We start from the raw sequence: 24426 nt of genomic DNA on the forward strand, positions 1-24426 counted from the left end.
CCATATGTGCATGTTGGTATACTTGATGGTGGCTCACAGGTTTCTGCTCATGTTTCTTCATTCTTCTTTCTGTTTCTCAAATTGGATAATTTCAACTGGTCTATGTCAAGTTTTCTGATTCTTCTGTGTGCTCAAATCTGCTCTTAAGCCCCTCTGGTGAAATTTTCATTTCAGTTATTATACTTTTCAATTCCAGAATTTCTATTTAGTTCATTTTTATTTCTATCACTTTATTTTCTATTTAGATGTGGTTTCCTTTAGCTCTTGAAACATATTTTTAAAAACTTAAAGTCTTTGACTTTAAGTCCAATGTCTGGACTTCTTCAGGGACAGCTTCTACTATTGCCTTTTCTTACTATTTATTACTTATTCTTCCTTGTTCTCTGCATATATTTTTTCTGTTGAAAACTGGACATTTTCATGCAGCAGCTCTGGAGATCTAATTCTCCTCCCTCTGGGGTTTGTTGTCTGTATTCTTTCTGGTCTGTGGCTACTGAAGTCTCTACTCAGTTAGCTTAGTGATCATCTGAGGATTGGACAGAGATCTCCTAAACACCAAAACCAATAAATCTCCCAGCCTTTGCTGAACAGCTCTGTGCACTTGTTGGGCACATATTCAGCACTCAGCCAGGCAGATGACAATTCTGTCCTAGCCTTTGCTTCCTGCTTGCTCAAAACTCAAAATCATCGGAGGTACTCTCAGGTACTCTTGACCATACACAGTCTTGAGCACATATGTGGCCTTTTAGATTCCCAGGAATAAGTCAGAGCTTTTCAAAGCTCCTATGGACATCTCCTTCCCCAGATTTTCCTTTTAAGCTTTGTGGTTAATCTTTCACCCAAGCTGTTATCCAATGCCTCAGACAGCTGCAAAGTCAAAACATTTCCCTGTATTATTTTCAATACACATCCTCCAATGAGAGGACTTTTGTTGTTGAGTAGATAAGCTCTGAGTCTTATAATACGGTCTTTAAAAAAATATATTTTTTTAATTGATTTTTTTACAGAGAGGAAGGGAGAGGGATAGAGAGTTAGAAACATCGATGAGAGAGAGACATTAATATGGTCTTATAATAAGCATGTCTTCAAGGGAACCATCAGATATTCTAGTAATGCCAATTCTTTGGAATGAAACTCTGAAAGCACTCCAGCTCTGCTCTATCCCCTCCAGTGGCTGTCACAGCTACCGTGGCATTGGAGAGTGGAAGAATGGGACTAGGGCAAGTTAAAATGCTAAAAGCTCACAGTTCTCACTGAGAGTCAGTCGTTTCTCTTGAATAAACACTCTCCAAGTTGCTACAAGCCTTTAGTTTGATTCACAAGTTTCTGGGAAAAAGTTGATTTTGACCACTTTTGCCAGTTTCAATGTTGCCTTTAACAGAGGAGCAAATTTTCAAAAGTTGTTACTCCATCATTTTCTTCAACCTACTTTCTGAAACAGCTTTTAAGATTCAAACAACTCTCCAATCAACATGCATTTAAGGACTCGAGTGGTGCAGCTGCTTGCAGAACCTGGGAATACAGGCCCTGGAGACAGCTCCCAGGGGATGGGGTGGGGCAAGAGGAAGCCAGCAAAATCATAGGCTTCTAGTGAACAGCAGAGCTGTGACTTGAACAAATAAATGGCAAGTACTTACCTGTATTTCATCTTGTATCACCTATGCCCACTGAGGGCAAGAGAACTCGATAAACACACATTAGACAGTTGAGCTGTTATGTCACACCTATAAACCCCAAGATATTGCTTAGCCAGAGTGACCCATAATGAAGAAGGCAGAAACAGCAATTTTCATTACTATGTGCCACTTTGTCTCTGCATCTCCTGAAAGCTCAGGGGGGCTGAGTCAAGTATGGAAACGAGCATGGTAATCAAAGGGAGACAGATCTCTCCTATGGGAAGGGACAGGCACAAACCCTCCCACCAGCACCTCCGACCTTAGGAATCCTCTCAGCCCAAGAAGCTTTACAGTCATTTGGGGAAAAGCCACCACTCTCTTAACAGTGCTTGGCCCACTGTAAGCACACAATAAATACCTCACAAATCACAGAATGTAACTACCAGTTTCACAAATGGTCTTACCTGGGGTCCTGCATAGGGGAACCTCTCAGTCTGGGGAGTAGATCCTGGGGAACAGGCTACCCCAGAAGTCCCAGTGCTGGGAGGCCATTGGTTGTCACTGTTGCTGTAGCGATTCTTGGTCTTCATATAACTTTTAGTTTGCTTGCGAGCCGAGCTTTTACGTGCATTATCTGAATCCTGTGGCAAGAGGTGTGTGTGTTTAAAGTAACACTGAAAGACTAATCATCAGGGAAACACAAATTAAAAACACAATGAGGTATCACCTCACACCTGTCAGAAAGGCTATCATCAATAAGTCAATAAAAAATGTTGGTGAGTACGTGAAGAAAAAGGAACCCTCAGACACTACTGGTGGAATTGTAAATTGGTGCAGCCAATATGGAAATTTCTGAAATAATTAAAAATAGAGCTGCTACATGATCTAGCAATTCCCTGTTCTGAGTATTTATCTGAAGAAAAAAACCCCTAATTCAAAAATATGTATGTGCCCCTATATTCACTGCAGTATCCTATATAATAAAAGGCTAACAGGCAAATTGACCGAACAGTGGAACCACTGGTTGCTATGATGCACACTGACCATCAAGGGGAAGACGCTCAATGCAGGAGCTGCCCCCTGGTGGTCAGTGCACTCCCACAGGGGGAGCCCCGCTCAGCCAGAAGCCAGGCTCAAGGCTGGCGAGCCCAGCAGCAGTGGTGGGAGCCTCTCCTGCCTCCACGGCAGCACTAAGGATGTCCACCTGGTGGTTTAGGCCTACTCCCCATGGGGCACGGGCCGAAGCTGGCAGTCAGACATCCCCCGAGGACTCCTAGACAACGAGAGGGCACAGGCCAGGCTAAGGGACCACCCCCCACGTGCAAGAATTTTGTGCACCGGGCCTCTAGTTACTAATAAATAGCTTAGATATGGAAGCAACCTAGGTATTCAACAGATGAATAGATAAAAAAGATGTGGTATGTATATACAATGGAATATTACTCAGCAATAAAAAAGAATAAAATCTACCCAGCCAGTATGGCTCAGTTGGTTGAGCATCGTCCTATGTACCAAGAGGTCACCAGTTCAATTCCCAGTCAGGGCATATGCCCTGTTGTGGGCTTGATTCCCAGTAGGGGCCATGTGGGAGGCACCCAATCAATGTTTCTCTCTCATAGATATTTCTCTCCCTCTCCTTTCCTCTCTCTCTAAAAAGAAAAAAGTCAATAAAAACATATTTAAAAAAATAAAAAAAGAATGAAATCTTGCCATCTGTAACAATATGGATGGACCTAGAGGATATTATGCCAAGTAAAATAAGTCAGAGAAAGACATACCATATGATTTCACTTAATATATAACTCCAAAAACGAACAAAACAGGAACAGAACTACAGATATAGGGAACAAGCTAATGGTTACCAAAGGGGAGAGGGGTGGGGAAATGGGAATAAAAAAAAGGCCCTGGGTTGGTGCGGCTCAGTGGTTAGGAGTGTTGGCCAGCACACCGAAAGGCAGAAAGTTTGATTTCCGGTCAAGGGCACATACCTGGGTTACAGGTTTGGTCCCTGGCCCAAGTTGGGGTGCATGTGAGAGGCAACCAATTGATGTGTCTCTCTCACATCAATGTTTCTCTCTCTCTCTCCCTCTCTCCCTCCCTACCTCCCTCTCTCCCTCCCACACTCTATAAAAATCAATAGAAAAAATATATCCTTGGGTGAGGATTAAAAAAAAAATGGGTAGAGGAAGAGTGCATGAGTTTTGGGGCCATCTAGAGCTGGGTTCATATCCCAGCTCTGTTACTAAGTAGTTGTGGAACCTTGGACAAATCCCTTTGCTCCAAAAATAAAGTAACATTGAAAGTCTTGCAGCTGACGTGGCTGCGTCCAAACTGCTCTCTGCCCCATGATTCCAGCTTCTACTCTCAATCTGTGCCACTTCCCTCACAAGATTTGAAACTCCCCGCACCTGCTACACAGAGGCTTCTACTGAGGTCACCTAATCCCAGGTAGTTCTCCTAGATCAGTGTTCGGCAACCCGTGGCTCGCGAGCCACATGCGGCTCTTTGGCCCCTTGAGTGTGGCTCTTCCACAAAATACCACATGCGGGCACGCACGTACAGTGCGATTGAAACTTCGTGGCCCATGCTCAGAAGTTGGTTTTCGGCCTGGGCAAGTCTATTTTGAAGAAATAGCGTTAGAACACTCAAGGGGCCAAAGAGCCACATGTGGCTCGCGAGCCACAGTTTGACGACCACTGTCCTAGATAGTGGCCCCGAACCTTGTATGTCCTAACACAGCACAGACATGCATTAATTCCTTGTTATGAGCCTTGCCATCTCAAATGAACTGTTAGCATCCCCCGCCGCCCCACCCCCCCCGTGACACCAAAAAAAAGGGGAAGGAGATGAGAGATAAGAAATAAGGAGAGGCCTTACCTCATTGCTCTCCAAAGAGGCCTCGCTGCTGACTCCTGGGGCTCTCGCCAGGCCCTCGCTGCTGCTGCTGCTCCGCACAGCCCCAAGGTGGGCACAGAAGGCCTGCTCTTCTGCCAACAGCGAAGACAAGGACTCCTGATTATAGGTCGCGCACACAGTGACTCCCCAGAGCCTGAGCTGTTTCATCCACAGCACTTATCAACTCCTTAGTTTACTGTTTCATGCTGACTGCCTGGCCTGACCCCTCCCCTCTACACACACGGACAGGGTTTTTGTCTGTTCTGTTCACTGGTAAACCCAAGCATTTAGAACAATAATTGGCACACAGAGCACTCAGTAAGCAGCTGCTGAATGGATGATACATGTATTATAGCAAAGACATTTCCTTTGGGCTCATCAATCAAGAAGCTAAACCTGTCAGGAACAACTCCCCCAGACCCTGCACACAGGCACAGAGACACTGGCTGGAAGCTGCTTCTCTCTGGGCCATGCCAGGTTCTTTGACTCTCCTCCAAAGAGCCAGGGCCTTCTATGTCTTTCACCCTCTCATCCTCTACCAGAGAGACTCGTCACAGCACCCGAGTCCCAGCAGGATGGGTAGGGCTGGCACACATACCCCGGCTGCTGCTGCTGCTGCTCTCCACGTCCCGGTCGTTGATGGGGGAAGTGACATCCCTGTAGCAGAAGCCCCCTCCTTCCAGAAGGTTCTCATCACTACTGTTGAAGGTGACATAGCCCCGTGGAGGCACCTGCTCTGTGAACAGAATGGGGTACATAAACCCACATGAACACAAAAGGGAAGAAAAGTTCCTCCTTCCAAACATGACCACCTCCTCAGAGGGACCTCAGCATAAGGAAAGACCCAGGATCTAGGCAGGCAGGAAGGAAAATTGTATCTTCCTGGCCATAACCTCACCTACTCGCCACAGTAACCGGGACATAATGTCATGTGCAGTTTGCAGGCGAGGAGACCGGCTCCGAGGAGCTGAGAGACAATCCTGTGTCCCACAGCAAGAGCATGGTGGAGTCAAAGCACCTGGTCAAGCCTGGTGCCCTCTCCCACATTATGCTATTTCTTTTCCAAATGAAAAAGAAGGGAATGGGCCATCATGGGAGTCGACATCTGCCACAACACCAACAAAGACTGAAAAGTTCGGCACAAGGAGCCCAAGATCCAGGACATCTTCCTAAGGCTGTTGGTCAAGATATACAGGTTTTTGGCCAGACAAACCAACTCCACCTTCAACCAAGTGGTGCTGAATAGATTGTTCGAGTCGCACCAACTGGCCTCCTCTGTCCCTTTCCCGGATGGTCCGGAAGATGAAGCTTCCAGCCTAGAGGCCAAAACTGCTGTGGATGTAGAAACTATAACCCATGATGTGCGTATCTACGAGGTGCCCAGACTGGAGGTGTGTGCACTTGGTGTGAGCAGCCTCCTGTAGCCGCATCCTTAAGGCCAGGGGCAGGATCCTCACCTTCGACCAAATGGCCCTGGATTCCCCCAAGGGCTGTGGCCCTACCTTGCTTTCTGGTGCATGCAAGTGCCTCGGAGTGTACAAGCATTTCAGCAAGGCCCCAGGAATGCCTCACAGCCAGACCAAACCCTACGTACGATCCAAGGGCCGGAAGTTGAAATGTCCAAGAGGCTGACAGGTTAGCTGCAGCTACAAAAAAATAACCCCAGATCCTACCTTGTAATTAAGATGATTTTGGATGAAAAAAAAAAAAAAAAAGGAGAGAGTAGGAAATGGTAAGCTGTGTTTACAGACTCCTGAGCAAAGGAAAAAGTGTACCTTTTAGCTGGAAGCATCTAATCTCATATGCCAGCCTTTATGGTCCCTGGCATCTAAGGGGCACAGGCATCTAAGGGTTTCCTCTTCGGGTCAGTCAACCCCAGTCAAAAATAGATCTGGCTAAGCAGGAAGGTTGGAGGCCCTGGGCTAAAAATTAACCATAGTAACACCAAATTATACAACCTTTGGACGTATCTGCCTGCAAGAAAACAAGGAGTAAAGGCAGAACACAAACCAGAGAGTTCCATTCCCATTTTGCCCTGCCCCTTCCCCACAGAAAGTACGTTCATTTGCATAAAACAGACTGGCTAACAAAGCCATGTCTAACTTATTTTCTTCTTTATACCTTTTTGTAGTTGTCAGCGCTTTTTAAAATCTGTACATTTATTATTTTAAAATGTTCTTTAATTGTTGGCAAAGACTACATGTACCGATAAAAAATGTAAATATCACAAGTTGTGAGAAGAAAACTCTCCTTAAACGCCACAACCAAGTCAACTACCATCATTATTTTGGTGAACATTCTTCCAGCTTTCTCTGTGGGCGCATAAAAAGAACAGTGTACAAATGGACTTCAGCCATGGATTATTTTGATAACTTAAAAGAATTCCATTTAATAAAAGCATTTGTCGTATAGCTACACAGATTAATTACACCCCACCTCCAGGGAAGGCCCGTGCTTCCTATGCCCCTACCATATCTCAGGGGGGGACAGGTAGCATAGACTCCTCAAAAAGGAACAGACTCTGCCACTCAAAACTAAAACAAGTCAGCCAAATGTCCCAGAGCCATGTGCTTATAAGCACACCGGACAGGAAGGATATGAATTGTGCCCTCATCCTGCAAAAGGAGCTTGCCAGCAGCTGGGGGAGGGCCTTTCCCCGTGGCCAGTCAGCCCACCCCCCAAGGTCAATAGGAGAAGGCAGACTTCCAGTTCCCAACCTAGGACTCCTTCCATGGGTCTTAGAAGGAAATCAAGTTACTAACATACTCCTGACTGAAATATGGTCTCCTCTGACTGGGAGAGTTGGTTTCTTCCAAGCCTAGGCTCAAGAGGGGTGTCTGTTCATGAGGAGGACCCATCTACCCAGCCCACGAGACCAGCACTTGGCCTGGCCAGTGATGGGTGACAGACATCAATGGAAGATGTAACTTGTACACAAGTATGATCATTTGGTCAGGCCAGTGAGCAAAAAACCCAACTTGCTCCAAGAACTATTGGCGCCTCCCGCACTCCCCAAGGGCACTGCACTCAACATTTAGGAACTGACAATTTGAGAATAAACTCGGGAGGTCTGGAAACTTGGGGTCTAGGATTCTAGTCCACCAAGTACATCATGCGACAATTCTCAGAAGGGTCTGAGCATCAAATCCATCACATGAGAAAAGAGCAAGAGAGAGTCCTTGGCCTGGCCCAGAGGCATATCCATCTCCAGCCGGCAAATGTGTTAAGTATCACACCCAGGTGCTGTAGCCAGAACCAGAAGTGGGACTCAAATGGCACCCTGTTCCTGCACTAGCTGACTCACTATGTGATGAATCAAATCTGAGCATAGCGACATTTCTGCTGCTGTTATTTGTAAATTTAACCAATGAAAAGAAAACTCAAAGGATGAACACAAACCCAAGAACTAGCCATTGACTAATATATTTCTATCACTGTCATCAATTTGGAATCTTTGAGCTGCTGCTCCAACCCAGTGGCCCACATTTCAGGAACCTGAGAGTTGTTCCTTTTCATCCAGACAGAATGCGTGAACGAACTATCAGAAAGCCATCAGGAAACGTGGACTGCTCACCATAGCAAGATGGCTGGATCTTGCCTCCAAGTCCAATGGCTGTGATCCTCGCCAAGGCCCGAGGCCCCTCGTGGATGCTGAGGCCCTTCTTCCGACAGGGCCTCTGTCTCGGAGGAACAGGGCAGGATTCATCTGAAGAGCTCAGATCTTCATATTTTTCTGTGGGTCAAACACAAAAATTAAGACAATTCCCCAGTCCGGTGTGGCTCAGTTGGTTGAGCATCATCCCATGCACCAAAAGGTCACCAATTCAATTCCCAGTCAGGGCACACACCCAGGCTGTGGTTCGATCCCGTCAGGGTGCATGCAGGAGGCAGCTGATCGATGTTTCTCTCTCTTCTTCTCCCTTCCTCTCTCTCTAAAATCAATAAAAATATATTTTAAAAAACTGTAGTGGGAGGGACTAATTTACTAATCTTCACAGTGAACTGAAAGACAATCACCATAATTGGTTTTCTTAAATCAAGAAGCAGAAGTTTCCCAGGACTTCATGGGTAAGAAATGCCGTAATGGGATTTACAGTCGAGATGGTGGAGAATACTGAATGTCAACTATAATTGAACATTTTTTTTTAAATTTTTAAAAAAGATAATTTTTTTAAATGCCATAATGGGCCAGTCCACTGCTCAGATGGGCTACGGGGACATTTGGGGGAACAGCAAGCTTGCTGAGTATGAGCTGAACTGAAAGCATCTGTGAAGAGGGGGAGTCTAGTTCTTATTTCTTATACCTCTCATTGTCTGGGTTTGAAGAATTTTTTATAACAAGCATGTATTATATTTACAATCGGAAATAAATTTTGTTCTAAGTTGAAGAGATAAATAATATCTATTCATAAACATTCAGAGCATCATGACTTCTTTTTGGGGGGTGATCTTGGTCTGTGGGTGCTTTCTTTTTTATTTTTATTATTATTTTTTAAAATAAATCTAGCATCATGACTTTTTGGCAATTTTATATTCTCAATCTCAATAATTACTTAGGAAACAAGCTCTGTGTGCCGTTTTAGGAAGTATTTCAAATTACCACTCATCTGAGCTTAACTGTTCAGTGTACCCCACAGACATTACTGTTTTATTGCTGTTCATAGTTTCCTATATTTCATCATACCTACAGGCAAAATTCATGGATATATTTGTATCAGGCTCCCATCTGGTATGATCTTATTTTGGAGTTGATAAGCAGGGGTGGAGATGCAGAGAAGTCTCTGATTACCACTGTACTCGTGTGAGCTGGTGTTTATTACAAAACAATCCTGAGGCCAGGAAGAGAGCTGGGCAGAGCCAGACCCTGGAAAGGGGGCAGGCTCACTCAGATGTGAACTGAGAGCTCAACTCTCAGAGACGCCCGGCAAGTCAGGGAGTTACTGACCCTGGTTCCAAACTCGGGCAGTGACGCAAGTGAACCACTCCCACCGTTCCCTACTCAACTCACTAGGAGACCATGGTCCCGCCCAAGCAGAACATGGAATCACAAAAAGTAAGTGTACAAGGGAGGGGGAACCAAGGAAAAGGCAGCTCCGTGAATCTAAGCCTCCCAACACGTACTCTCAGACCTGCACAAGTCAGCAGGAACACAGAGAGAATCTCACAAATCCCACACCTTCAGCAAGAGCTAGCTGGCAGACAGCACCGCCAACTTCACAGTTCCTGCTGCTGTGAGGAGCAGACCAGTGACCCTCTCAGCAAAGAAAGAGCCAGCTTGCTCACCTCTATTCTCTGTGGGAAACAAAGCAGATCTAGGGAAAACCACACAGAGGAGAGACGATGGGGAAGACCAAGTCCATTCTATGGGCAAAAATACTGAAAAAGAATGCTGGTGGAGCGGAGCATGACCACGGGAAGTGACTTAAGAATGCACATGGGGCCTGAGGGGACAGTCCGAGGAGCAGCAGGCCTTTTGGGGAGAGAGACCTCGGAAACGGGGAGTGAAGAGGAAAGCAAGCAGGGCAAGTTCAGGATCTGGCAAAACAAAATTCTATCAGAGGACACATAATGCTTGGTCCAAATACATCCCATTCCAAAAAGGGGCCACCGGGGAGAAGGCAGCTCCTGGACCAGGACTCAAGCACTAGCCAGGCCACTAAGCTCTGTCCGCGAAATGCAGAAGCACCAGTGATCTTCGCCTCTCCACAGGGAGCACATAAAAACCAGGAATCAAACACACAGCAAGTAAAAACACTCCTTCCCCCTCTCCAAAACTCAACCGAGGAGTAGGCAGAAAACTGTGACATGACACTCTGAACTACACATCCTTCCATAGCACCTGAGGACAGGAAAAGGCACCCTGAACACAAAATCCAAAATTCAAATCTGAGAACAAAAAGGAGCATGTACACACACACACACACACACACACACACACACACACACACAATGGTGAGAAAACTGACTGAACTTAGGGGAAGAAATAGGAAAAATAGTCAAAATTAAAATATAAAGATTATCTCACCAGGTGCCCAAGGAAGAACAGATTTGAAACAGAACCATGCCCAGCCAATGTGGCTCAGCAGTTGAGCATTGACCTATGAACCAGGAGGTCGCAGGTTGAGGGCTCAATCCCCAGTAGGGACCTGAAGGATGCAGCCAAATGATGATTCTCTCTCATCATGGATGTTTCTATCTCTCTCTTCCTTCTCTTCCTCTCTCTGAAATCAATAAAAATATATTTTTTTTAAAAAAGAAAGAAAACTGAATCAGACGTGTTGAAGTATGAAAACCACCGAAGAATGAACGAGATCAAGAAAGAAGTAAAAAAAGTCAGAGAGACATGGTAGAGATGGAAGCCAGCAAAATGAAGAAATTTTTTAAAAGGAGAAGGAAAAAAAACCTACTATTTTCAGACCTCTATGTACATGAGCTTGAAATCCTGGATGAAATTATTTCCTAGGAAAATACAGTTACCAAAATTGACCCCAGTGAAATCAGAAAGCTTAAGCATACCAATTTCTATAGAAGAAACAGAAAAACTTATCAAGGAACCACAAACAGAAAAGATGGTTTCACAGGAGAATCCTACCAAACCTTCAAAGGCCATGGGGCACCAATGCTGCAAAAATTGTTCAAGAGCACAAAAAAAGGAAGGAAAACTTCCAGATTGTTTTTATGAAGCAAGTATAGCACTGATACCTATACCTGATGAAGACAGAACAAAAGAAAATCATAGACCAATATTACTTATGAATGAGTAGCCATACAAAACACTAAATAAAACATTAGCAAACAGAATCCAACACCACATTAGGAATATAAAACGCCAACGAGGATTTATGCCAAGAATATAAACTTGGTTCCTTATTAGGAAATTCATTAATATAATACATTAACAGATCTAAGGAGAAAACTCACAAACATCTCTATAGATGTTGAAAAAGCCTTTGACAAAATTCAACATTTATTTTTGTAGAAAACACTCAATGAAATGACAGATGCTTTAATATTAAAAAAATACATGCTCACCTAAAGGAGGGGAAATGGGGGACATCTGTAATACTGTCAACAATAAATAAATTTTAAAAAATACACACACACACACACACAGAGAGAGAGACCTGGCCAATGTGGCTCAGTTGGTTGAGTGCTGTTCCATGTACCAAGAGGTCATCGGTTCCATCCCCAGTAAGGGCACATGCCTGGGTTGCTGGCTCGATCCCCAGTAGGGGGCGTTTAGGAGGCAGCCAATTGATGTTTCTCTCTCATATTCATATTTCTTTCTCTCTCCCTCTCCCTTCCTCTCTCTCTAAAAATCAATAAACACGCGCGCACACACACACACACACACACACACACACACACATCTTACTCTTAAGTCAGCATCTTAATGTGGCATTTTTGCTAAGGTCAGGACTCAGTGACTATGTCCACTGTCTCCACTATATTCAACGTTGTACTAGAAGTATTAGCCAATGAATCTAAACAAACAAAATCAGAAGTATAACAATCAGAAAGAAGTAGTAAATCTATATTTGCAGATTATATGGGAATATACCTGGAAAACCCTACAGAATCAATAAATAAAACTAACTCAAACAATGAAATAACTGAGTAAGGCAGAAGAATATAAAAATTGTATACAGACATCAATATTCACAGACAATAAGCAGTTAGAGGATATGATGGTAGTGGATCCCCATTTACAATAGCAACAAAGAAAACCACACACTTAGGAATACATTTAAATTATATGCAAAACATGAGGAAAAATTTCACACCCTCCTGTAAGACACAAAAGTATACTTGAACAAAAAGCACACTCCCTTTGTTAGATGGGATGCCTCAACATAAAGGGATAGTTAATTTACAAATTTGCCACAATTTCAATATCAACATGCTGTTTTTAAGGAGCTAGGCAAGCTGATACTCAAGTTCACATACACACACACACACACACACACACACACACACACACACACACACAAAAGCTATAGCTAGGAAAACATTGGAAAAGGAAAGCTACAAAGGAGACCAGCCCTACTAGATAGTAAAACATATTACAAAAACCCTCTATAATTAAAGCAGTGTGGCTCTGTCCACGGCACAAATGGAAATTTCGTGTGACACAAACAACCACTCAGATCACTAAGTGGTCAAAGTGGACTTTTAAATAAATGATGCTAGGACAACTGGGTAGCCATTTGGGAAACACCATACCTCATATCATAAATGAAAATAAAAGTGTAAATAAGTCAGAGATCTCAATGTTAAAAATGAAACCATGTCGCCCCTAGCTGGTGTGGTTAGAACACTGGCCCATGCACCAGAGTCTCGGGTTTGATTCCCAGTCAAGGGCACGTACCTGGGTTGGAGGCTTAATCTCAGGCCCAGTCGGGGCACGTATGGGAGGCAACCAATCAATGTCTCACGTCAATGTCTGTCTCCGTCTCTCCCCCACCTGCCTCCCTCCCTCACCTTCTACTCTCTCTAAAAATCAATGGAAAAATTATCCTCGGGTGAGGATACACACATACATACACACACACACACACACACACACACACACACACACACAAAATGAAACCATGTCAGTACTAGAAGAAAACATGGATGAATTCTTGTACAACTAGGGCACAGGGAAAGATTTTCTTTTTAATCCTCATCCGAGGATATTTTTACCACTGATCTTTTTAAAAATATATATTTTTTATTGATTTGAGAGAGGAAGGGAGAGGGGGAGAGAGAGAGAGAGAGATACATCAATGATGAGCTGCCTCCTGCATGCCCCACACCGGGGATCGAATCCGCAACTCGGGCATGTGCCCTGACTAGAAATCAAACCATAGGCTGACGCTCAACCACTGAGCCATGCTGGCTGGGCTCCATTGATCTTTAGAGAGAGAGTGAAAGGGAGAGAGAAACATCAATTGTTGGCCTCCTGCACGTACCCTGACTGGGGGGCAGGATGGAATATACAACCGAGGTACATGCCCTTGACCAGGATTCGAATCTGAGACCTTTCAGTGCTTGGGCCGACACTCTAACCACTGAGCACACTGGCCAGGGCAGGGAAAGATTTTTATGACTCAAAATCCAGAGGAAAGAAGATTGATGAATTTGACTATATAAAATTAAAACATTTTGCACAGCAACAAGCGCCACTAGAAAATCAAGAAACAAGAACCAAAAGCCAGCCCCCTTGTGAGGCTGCCCTCCTACGTCTGGGAGGGCATCACAAGTCCACATCCTGGGTACCCGAATTCAGCCTGGTGGGTACCACTCTACACTCTAACTAACTTGTCCTTAGACAAGCAGGCCTCAACTCTGACTGCAAAATGGAGTCGTCAGGGGAGGCAGAGGTCTGGCAAGGCTGCAGGAGCCAAATCTCTTAAAGTAGGTGAGAGCAGGGGGAGGGACTCCAGGAAAGAGTGAGGCCGCAGATACAGGTACCTGGGCTCCGATAGAGGTTCTTGGGCAGAGAAAGCGAGTGAGCATCTATCAACCCCACTATCTTCATGTGTCCATACTGCTTGGCCAGCATTCGGGCTGTGGCTCCACTGTGGTCTCTCGTGTCCACTTTGACTCCCTATGGAAAGGGTAAAAGAACAAGAGTTAGGAACCTCCCCTGCAAAGCACCCTCACTTCCAGAGCGGTGGACCCAGGATGAGAGGTGCAATGGCGTCTTATCACCATCTTGGAAAGGCCTGCACCAGGGTCCTCTAAGACTTCACAACGTGGGGAGAAAAGGCAAGGGCCTGTGTGGTCTCACTCTGGATGCTGAAAGTGGGGTAGAGCGAGGGGCTTGCTGGCTTGACAAATAACACATTAACCCAGCCATCTCACAGCTGAGGCAGCTTGCAGGTTCACTGCCTTTAGCTTTCAGCCGCCGTGGGGCAGACAGATACTTAAGGGAGAGGCAATCAGGTGCTCTGGGCGAGGATAAACTCAGGCTGCTGTGAGCGAGAGCCCACCTTCACCCTTGGCACCCGGGCATGCGTCCACCTCACTTCATTCTCTTCACACAGAAAATTGGAGACAACAGATTTGGTAAAGAAGCAGCCTTTAAAAAGCATAATCAGAATAAGAGCCCCACTCTTCTGAAACAGAATTAGTAACTTTTATCCTAAGCCCTAAAAAGTACTTATTGTATACAGCACTGTAATTCCACTTCTGTGACTCTATACTAAGGAAATAGCCCCAAATACACAGAGAAAGCTTTTACGCACAAAGATGTTTAGCACAACATTTTTGCAATAACGAAAACCCAGAGACAACTTTAATGCTCAGAGATGGAGAGTTCACTATGTTACTGTCATACAAATAATGGGTATAGCCAAGTTTTTAAAAGAACCAGGAGACAAAACTGTATACACATTCCAATTGCAGCAAAACAACAAAGTACTAGTATACAGAAAGCACATTGGAAGGAAATATGCCCAAACTGTTAATATTATTTTTAATACTTTTATACTTTCTAAACTTATTTCTATGAGCATGTTTACTTTTGAAACTAGAAAAGCCCAATAAACTTTCCGTTTTCAAAGCTTCAAACGTGCGGTCTTGTATCTGCAGATGAGAATACCGGATATTGGAGCTCAGTGCTCTGGAGGGCATATCAGCAAGAGAAAGTCAAAACATTAAAAGTGCACATACCCTGCCCTGGCTGGTGGCTCAGCTGGTTGGGCATCATCCCATGCACCAAAAGGTTGCCAGTACGATTCCCGGTCAGGGCACATGCCCAGGTTGCGGGTTCCATCCCTGGTCAGGGCATGTATGGGAGGCAACTGATGTTTCTTTCTCACATCGATGTTTCTCTATCCCTTCCTCTCTTTCTAAAAATCAATAAACATCCTCAGGTGAGGATTGAAAAAAAAAAGAATTTCTAGAGGGGAAGGGGGAACTGGGTGAAGATGGTCAAAAGGCACAAACTTTCAATTATAAAATAAAAAAATACTAGGGATGTAATGTACAACATGATGACTATAGTGAGCACTACTGTAAGATGTACAGGAAAAGTTGTTAAGAGAGAAATCCTATGAGCTCTCATCGCAAGTTAAAACATAGAGCCCTGGCCTGTGTGCTCAGCCTGCACACCAAAGGGTCTCGGGTTCAGTTCTCGGTAAAGAGCTCGTACCTGGGTTTCAGGTTCACTCCCTACCCCATCTGGGCATGTGCAGGAGGCAACCAGTTGAAGTGTCTCTCTCACATCAATGTTTCTTTCTCTTTCTCTCTTTCTCCTCCATCCCCTCCTGCTCCTCCCTCCCTTCCACTCTCGCTGAAAAGCAATGGAAAAAAATATCCTCAGGTAAGGATTAACACCCCCCACAAAATACATACAGGGTAGGGCAAAAGTAGGTTTACAGTTGTGAGTACACAAGAGTTTATTCTTGTGTCATTATTCATTAATTATTTTATTATTTTCCATATGAACAACTGTAAACCTACTTTTGCCCTACCCTGTATATATATTTTCTATGAGATGATAGATGTTAACTTATCACGGTAATCACTTCACATATATATAAGTCAAATCAACTTATATAGTGATGTGTATCAATTATTTCAAAAAACTGGTGGGGGGGGAAATATGATTTCTAGTTTCAGTTTGATAAAAGAAACCCAAAGGTTTCAACGAGAACAAACAATACTATTTTCACAGTAGGGTTTTACCTAGTACCTGTTATTAAGCCTGAAGACTTCAACCTCAGGCTAGACCAAAGCAATACTATTCTTTAACAAGAAATGAGGAAGAAAAGAGACCCCAGAACAAGAAGGTCCCTGAGGTGAGGAAAGAGAGTATAAGAATTTCTATCTATTCACCCTTTAAATGTTTTCCAAATTTTCTTCCTATTTTATAATGTACATAAATTATAAGAAAATTACATGATCAACATTCATTGTAACTGACAGGAAAGTGGGATCACAGTTTAGAGACCACGGACCAGTAGTAATGTGGGTGCACTGATCAGCTGGAGGGCCACTGGATCAACTCTCAGCTCCCTCCTGAGAGAGGCCCAAACACACCCCGATCAGCCTGCCCAGACTGTGCTGCTGGAGTCTGCCCCCACTGGAAGGGACAAGGGGTGCAAGGGAAGCAGCCACAGCCCTTTCCTCCCCTGGCGAAGAGTTTGAGGTGCCTGGCCTCATCCACTTCTCCATCTCCAAGAAAGAAGCCTGGCTCTGGTGGGACCGGATGGGCCCAGCCCTCTGGCTAACCAAGACCTAGCAGGAGATCTGCAAGGAACACGGAGTGGTCACGCAGGGCTAGCCAAACAGCCTCCCCAGCAGTGGAGCAAACTGGTCCACCAGCCACACGCTCTAAGACATGCCCACCGGCCACCACAGCCAGAAGCAATTGCTTGGAATTGGCCAACAACTTTGCTGATTAGTGAGCTCAAGGAAGAACTCCATTGATTTCCTGAGTTTGATAATGTATGCGAGTATGAAAGAGAAAATTATTCTTGTTTTTAGGAAATACATATGAAAGTAGTTAGGGGGGGAAGGGCATTATGTTAGCAACTTATTTTCAAATAATTTTTAAAAGATTATATGTAGCCTGACTGGTATGGCTCAGTGGTTGAGCGTCAACCTATGAATCAGGAGGTCATGGTTCGATTCCCAGTCAGGGCACATGCCCGGGCTGGGGGCTCAATCCCCAATGTGGGGAGTGCAGGAGGCAGCCGATAAATGATTCTCTTTCATCATTGATGTTTCTGTCTCTCTCTCCTTCTCCCTTCCTCTCTGAAATCCATAAAAAGATATTTTAAAAAATATTATATGTATATATATAGAGAGACATGAAATGTTAACACTGGGGAATCTAGCAAAGGTACACAAATTCTGTGTACTATTTTGTGATGTTTAAGTCTGAAATTATTTCAAAGTTTAAAATTTTTTAAATTTTCCAAAAGAAATCCAATACAATTTGTTTTCCCTGAGTATGAGTTGCCCATACAGGGTCTCAGGCCCAGCTGGGGAGTAAATAATCTTGACGATAGATAAATGATATAAGGTCTCTGATTTACCAATATGTTTTCTGTTTAAAAACTACATGAGTATCTGTCTCTTACAATTTTCAGTTCTACATCATTTAAAATCAGTCTAAACTCAGAAGCAGAGGTTATGCTTCTTACAGTTCTGGGCTCATCTATTTTTTTTTTTCTGTCCATCTATTCTCTTTTGTTTGTTTTTTGTTTTTATTATTTTTCTTTGTGCCCATCTATTCTTGACCCTAGGCTCTGTCTTAAGGATCCTAGTCTGTGTGAGTAGGTTTATCTTCAAAGAATAATTATTTGTAGAAAAGGAAGCCCAAATGGCTAACATATGAAAAGATGCCCCACCTCACCAGAAATCTGGAACAGTAAAAATCAATAGGAGACAGTTCGTCTGATATCACATAGCAATTGTTATTGAGGGTGTGAGAGGCAAGAGCTATAAAATACTATCGGAAAAATGTAAACTAGGACAACTATGTAAGAAAGCAAGTTAACACTCTCTAGTGCAGATGCACCCACCGTACACACCAAAGTTCTACTTTTAAGATTACATCCTGATCTCCCAGAGAAACCCCTTCACACATGCTTGAGAAGACAGGTAAAAAAATGTGAACTGCAGCACTGTTAGGAATAGCTGAGTGAACACAACTTAAATGTCCACTAAAAAAGGAAATGATAAACATACTTATACAGTCAATAAGTACAGAGCTGTTAAAATGAGTGAATGACGTCTAATTTACCCACACTGTTGAATGACACATACATTCTGGTATGTTATTTATATAAATCTTTAAAATATATAAAAACAAGTTCGTGCATTGCTTAAGGACACACAGTATGTGATGAAAGGATCAAAATCAGAGACAGGAAAGGTACAGACCAGCAGCTGGATAGTGGTGATCTCTGGATCATGTGGGTTAGTTGCATTATCTTCTGTGCTTTTTTACATGTTTAAAGTACTTCACAATTAAGATTCATAATTCTTGCTGCTGTGGAAAGAGTGTCAGTTGGTACAACTTGCTCTTCGGATGGCAATTTGGCAACGTCCATGTTAATTTAAGACTGTACTTACACTTCTACTTTTAGTACTGAACTCTACATAGGTGGCTGCACACATGTGCAAAGATATATGTGCACAGATATTCTCAAAGCACTGTGCATAATAGCAAATGGTTGGCAACAATCCAATTCTATCTAGACCACTTTAAAGAAATTGACTCATTCCTACAAGGGAGTACGATGCCACACACGTAAGAAAAAAAGCTTTAGCCCTGGCTGGTTTGGCTCAGCGGATAGAGCATCGGCCTGAGGACTGAGGGGTCCCGGGTTCAATTCTGGTCAAGGGCACATGTCCCAGTTGTGGGCTCAATCCCCAGTGGGGGGCATGCAGGGGGCAGCCAATCAATGATTCTCTCTCATCATTGATATTTCTATCTCTCTCTCCCTCTCCCTTCCTCTCTGAAATCAATAAAAATATACTTTTTAAAAAATTAAAAAAGAAAAAGAAAAAAGCTTTATATGCTGATATAAAACAATATCCAGGATAGACAATTAAGTTAAAAAAAAAAAAGGCAAGTTGGGGAGCAGCCACAGGAGAATGACCAAGAGACTGAGGCAAAGGCCAGAGGCAGGCTCACTGTGTATCTTCTGTCTCATCTGCATTTTTACCATGTAAATGTACTGTCCCCAAATTCCCATTCCAGTGGATAGAGTGTCGGCCTGCAGACCAAAGGGTCCTGGGTTCGATTCCGGTCAAGGGCACATATCTTGGTTGCAGGCTCCTCCCTGGCCTGGCCTCTGGTTGGGGTGCATGCAGGAGGCAACCAATCAATGTGTTTCTCACACATCGATATTTCTGTCTTTCCCTCTCTCTTCCACTCTCTCTAAAAATCAATGAAAAAATATCCTCGGGTGAGGATTAAAAATAAGTAAATAAAAATAATGTTAACATTTTATTATTCTAAAATTCCCACCAATAAGTAAAAAACACACACAAACTATACAATAGAAAATTGGGCCCAAAATATAAAGACAATTCATCAAAGAATTACAAATGGCCAATATACTTTAAAATGTTCAACCTCATTAGCAAGTACAAACCAAAACGAGATGCCACTCTTCTCCCACCAGATTGGAAAAAACTTAAGGTGGGTAACTTCCCATCTTAAGGGCTGGTGAGGACGTGAGAAAATGAGCACCTTCGTATATTATTGGTGGAAAGGACAACAGAAACAACTTTTTAGTGGGAATTTAGTTAGGACTTTATATATAAACTAAATATTTCTCCTTCTGGATTTTTAAAACAACTTTATTAAGATACAATTCACATACTATGCAATTCACCCACTTACAGTGTATAATTCAATGGTGTGCCACCATTGCCACAATCAATTTCAGGACTGCTTCATCACCCTAAATAGAAATCTTGCATCCCTTAACCACCACCCTCTCCCCAATCTTCCCAGCCCCTCTAGCCCGAGGCAACCACTAATCTACTTCTGTCTCTATAGCTTTGCTTATCCTGGACATTTATATATATAAAAAGCCAGAGTCCAGAACGTCGGAATGAACGACTGGTTACTATGATGCCCACTGCAGCTGGCAAACGGGCCGATCAGGGTGGGGCCAGCCAATCTCCTGCGGACCCTCCCCCTAGCCAGCCCCATCCCTGATTGGACTCTCCCACCCAGATCAAGGGCGGGGCGGCTGGCCAACCCCCCACTCCTCGGCCCTTCCTCCCCCCTCCAGGCTGGCCCCACCCCTGATCGGCCCACAGCCCCTCCCTCTGGCTGGCCCCACTTCTGATCCCTCCCCCCACCCCAATAGGAGGGGGGCCGGCCGGCCAACCTCCTGCAGCCCATCCCCCTGGCCAGCCCCACCCCCAATGGGCCCCCACCACCCCATCAGTCTGCAGCCCCTCTCCCAGCCAGCTCCACCCCCAATCACCCGTGGCCCCTCCCCTCAGCTGGCCCAGCCCTGATCAGGTCCCGAATGGGGCGGCTGGGTGGGAGGCCTCCCACCGTCTCCTCCTCCCGACAGGCCTGGCCCCGATCTGCCCCTATTGGGGCCAGGCCAACCGGACCCCACCCATGCACAAATTCGTGCACTGGGCCTCTAGTTTCATATAAAAGGAATCATACAATATGTGGTTGCACCTGGCTTTCACTGAGCATTATTTTCAAGGTTCATCTTTTTATGCCTGATTAATATTGTATGAATATAACACATTTTATTTATCCATTTGTCAGCTGATGGACATTTAGGTTGTTTCCATCTTTTGGTTATTATAAATAACACGGCTATGGACATTTGTGTTTAAGTTTTTGTATGGACATATTTTCAGTTCTCTTATCTACGTACCTAAGAGTGGAATTGCTGGATCACACGGTAACTACCATGTTTGACTGTTTGAGGAATAGCCAGACTGTTTCCCATAAGCAATGTATGAGGGTTCCAATTTCTCCACATCCTCACTAACTCTTGTTATAGTCCATCTCTTTTTTATTATAGATATCCTAAGAGTTTTGATTTACATTTCCCTGATGACTAATGATGTCAAGTATTTTTTTCACATGCTTATTGGCCATCTATATATTTTCTTTGGTGAAATGTCTATTTGGATCCTTTATACATCTTTTAATTATCTTTTTATTAGGACCCATTAAATTTAAAATGTGAGCACCAGCAACCCCTCTTGTAGAAATACAGTATACATAAATAACTACATGCAGGCTAAAGCTATATATATATAAAATATTCCCTGGAGCACTGTGTACAATTGCAAGATGGTGGAAACCTAAGAACTGATTAAATTAATTATGGCACAGATTATACTAGTACATGTAATACCATACAAGGATAAGATGTCTATGGCATATTAAGTGATCTTTTGTTTTTCTTTTTTAAGTCATCTTTTTTAAAGCTGCAGACCAAATATACAGCAGAATCCCACTTTGTCCAAAATAAAAAGCACTTTTTTTGCAGGTGTCTTCAGACATGCCTTTCTAAGCACAAGAAAAGTCCTGAGGTATCTCTTTATCAAACCAAGTGGGCATCTTGGGGAGGAGCAGGGAGTGGTTGGAAAGGGAAGAAGATCCTTGCCTTCTTACTCTATATACTTTTCTTTAAGTACTGGGATTTTAAAAAAATGTATTTTCCATACTTTTCAAATAATAGTATTTTAAAAATTCTTACAGGAAGAGGTGTCTATTTTTACTCATCACTGTACCTTTAATGCCTAAGTGCCACAACACTTGACATCAATGGATTCTCAATGAAAATGTATTGAATAATAAAGAGCAATTCTTTCTACGTAGCAGAAAATTGTTATAGTTTACTAGAGGCCTGGTGCATGAATTTGTGAATGGGTGGGGTCCCTTGGCCTGGCTGGTGATCGAGGCCTATTGGGGGGGCCGGCCAGCCGGGGGCAGGGACACCGGGAGGTTGGCCTACCGCCCCTCTGCCCAGATTGGGGTCTGGGGGGAGGGACCGTAGGAAGTTGGCCAGTCAGCCCCCCGATTGGGGCCGATGGGGGAGCCGGCTGGCCAGGGGGAGGGGCTGTGGGAGGTTGGCTGTGGGAGCACACTGACCACCAGGGGGCAGCTCCTGTGTTGAGCATCTGCCCCCTGGTGGTCAGTGCACATCATAGCGACTGGTCAACCGGTCATTTGATTGTAAAGGTCGCTTAGGCTTTTATATATATAGACTAGAGGCCTGGTGCATGAAATTCATGCACAGGGGAGGAGGGGATCCCTCAGCCGGCCTACACTCTCTTGCAATCCGGGACCCCTCGGGGATATCCGACTGCCAGTTTAGGCCCGATCTCATTGCAGGATCAGGCCAAAACCGGCAGTTGGACATCCCTCTCGTAATCTGGGACCGCTGGCTCCTAACTGCTCGCCTGCCTGCCTGCATGATCACGCCTAACCACTCTGCCTGCCTGCCTAATTTCCTCTAACCACCTCTGTTCGGCCCCCACCGCAGTGGCTTCGTCCGGAATGACATTCGGCTGTCTGATCTAATTAGCATATTACGCTTTTATTATTATAGATACTTCAGTGATGATTTGTCACTTGCTGTAACTAAATTATAAGCGAACAAAGAGGGTCACTTACATGATTCAGAAAATACTGCACAATTATTTCATGGCCAGCAGCAGCTGCTTCCATCAAAGGGGTGAATCCATATATTGGCTCCCTGCAAGACAGAGGCCACAGTCCAATGATTAGCAGAGAGTTCTTTCCTTATGCAAACAAAACCAAGCTGATGTCCCTAGCTGGTGTTCCTAAGTGGTTAAAGGCACATACCTGGGTTGCAGGTTTAATCCTTGGCCCCCAGTTGGGGCACATACAGGAGGCAACCAATCGATGTGTCTCTCTCACATTGATGTTTCTCTCTCTCCCTCCCTCCCTTGCTTCCACTCTCTCTAAAAATCAATGGAAAAAAATAACCTCAGTTGAGGATTAAAAAAATAAACCAAGCGGATGCAAAGTCACCCATCCCTAACTGTAGAGGTCTCCCTTGAGAAAGAATTACCAGGGAAAGATGAGAAAAATTCTTATCAACACACCAGCTTCATAAACTCTTCTGGTTTCTACCCCACTCTAGTATTTTGTCCTAAAGACATTCTGTCTCCCTACTTCACTCCTTCTAAGCTGTCTGCACCTGCTATCTCTTAAGTCTCCACTTGAATCACCTGCAAAAGGCAGCTATTGCCCTTTATTTATTTTTTTTTTAAATATATTTTATTGATTTTTTACAGAGAGGAAGGGAGAGGGATAGAGAGCTAGAAACATCGATGAGAGAGAAACATCAACCAGCTGCCTCCTGCACACCCCCCACCAGGGATGTGCCCGCAACCAACGTACATGCCCTTGACCGGAATCGAACCTGGGACCCTTCAGTCCACAGGCCGACGCTCTATCCACTAAGCCAAACCGGTTTTGGCAGCTATTGCCCTTTACTGCTCACAGAAAGCTTAGGTCTCTCATCCACCTATTCAGACCCTATCTTTTCAGTTCAGCATCCTCCAGGAACCCTCCCCAAAGCTCCGAGACTAATAATCTACCTGCTCTTACTATGCCTGGTACCCAATGCTTACTTTCTGTGCTTGGTTATGGTTAACTCAGCACTGTCTTCAGAGTGCCCCTTAATCCTCACTTCTTTCATGCTGGTCTAGAAGACAGAAACCAAGCTAAATACTGGATTTCCGCCATTCTAAAACACATTGTTTTCACATTTTAACATCTCTGCAGTCAGAATGTGTCTCAAAATCCATAGGTGAGTTGCAGTTTAATTAGTAGTATTTTTTTTCTTTCTTGGTGGCATGTAAAACTATGGTGTATCTCATAATAGATGACATCAACTGAGGGCTTTGGAAGTGCCAGTTGGATGCTGTGTTGAAAGGGGAGGTAGAGGGCGGGGGGGGGGGGGAGGGGAGAGAGGACATAGAAGGTAAAGGGGGATAAATGGTGATGAAAGGAGACTTGACTTGAGGTGGTAAACACACAATACAACATATAGATGATGTATTGTAGCATTGTATACCCGGAACCTGAATAATTTTATTAATAAATACCACCCCAATAATTCAATAAAAATAAAGAAAGGGGATTAGCATCATGACAGGCTTTAGACAATATCCCTTCCAGCTTATAAAACTCATGACTGTTTTCAAAGCAACACCTCACCTGATAAGGCCAAAAGGAAAAAGGAGAAAGGAATTAGCATTAAATGCATTTCAATTAAGTGCCATCCACTATGTTAGGCCCTTGACATATATAAAATAACATGTAATTGCCCTAGCAGGTTTGGCTCAGCGGATAAAGCATCAGCCTGTGAACTGAAAGGTCCCAGGTTTGATTCCGGTCAAGGGCACATGTCTGGGTTGTAGGCTCGATCCCCAGGGGGGACTT

The 24426-nt window shown here is 44.0% G+C and overlaps 1 protein-coding gene and 1 pseudogene across 5 annotated transcripts in view; one reads left to right on the plus strand and one right to left on the minus strand.

Annotated features, from left to right (window-relative positions):
* The window catches only part of ANKS3 (ankyrin repeat and sterile alpha motif domain containing 3), a 34735-nt gene that overhangs the window by 4285 nt on the left and 6024 nt on the right, over window positions 1-24426 (minus strand). For all 4 annotated transcript variants that reach the window (XM_079794634.1, XM_079794635.1, XM_079794632.1 and 1 more), the window contains exons 5-10: window positions 22627-22708; window positions 13968-14103; window positions 8086-8244; window positions 5110-5247; window positions 4494-4603; window positions 2081-2257 (exon numbers count right to left, since the gene is read on the minus strand). In XM_079794634.1, the coding sequence (XP_079650760.1) occupies window positions 2081-2257; window positions 4494-4603; window positions 5110-5247; window positions 8086-8244; window positions 13968-14103; window positions 22627-22708 (802 nt within the window). The remainder of the gene's footprint in view (window positions 1-2080; window positions 2258-4493; window positions 4604-5109; window positions 5248-8085; window positions 8245-13967; window positions 14104-22626; window positions 22709-24426) is intronic.
* On the plus strand, window positions 5146-6190 carry LOC307113244 (large ribosomal subunit protein eL18-like; annotated as a pseudogene). The gene has a single exon. The product of its transcript is annotated as a large ribosomal subunit protein eL18-like (transcript).

Source organism: Cnephaeus nilssonii (genome assembly GCF_951640355.1).
Source record: "Cnephaeus nilssonii genome assembly, chromosome: 2".
In the NCBI taxonomy this organism is placed as follows: domain Eukaryota; kingdom Metazoa; phylum Chordata; class Mammalia; order Chiroptera; family Vespertilionidae; genus Cnephaeus; species Cnephaeus nilssonii.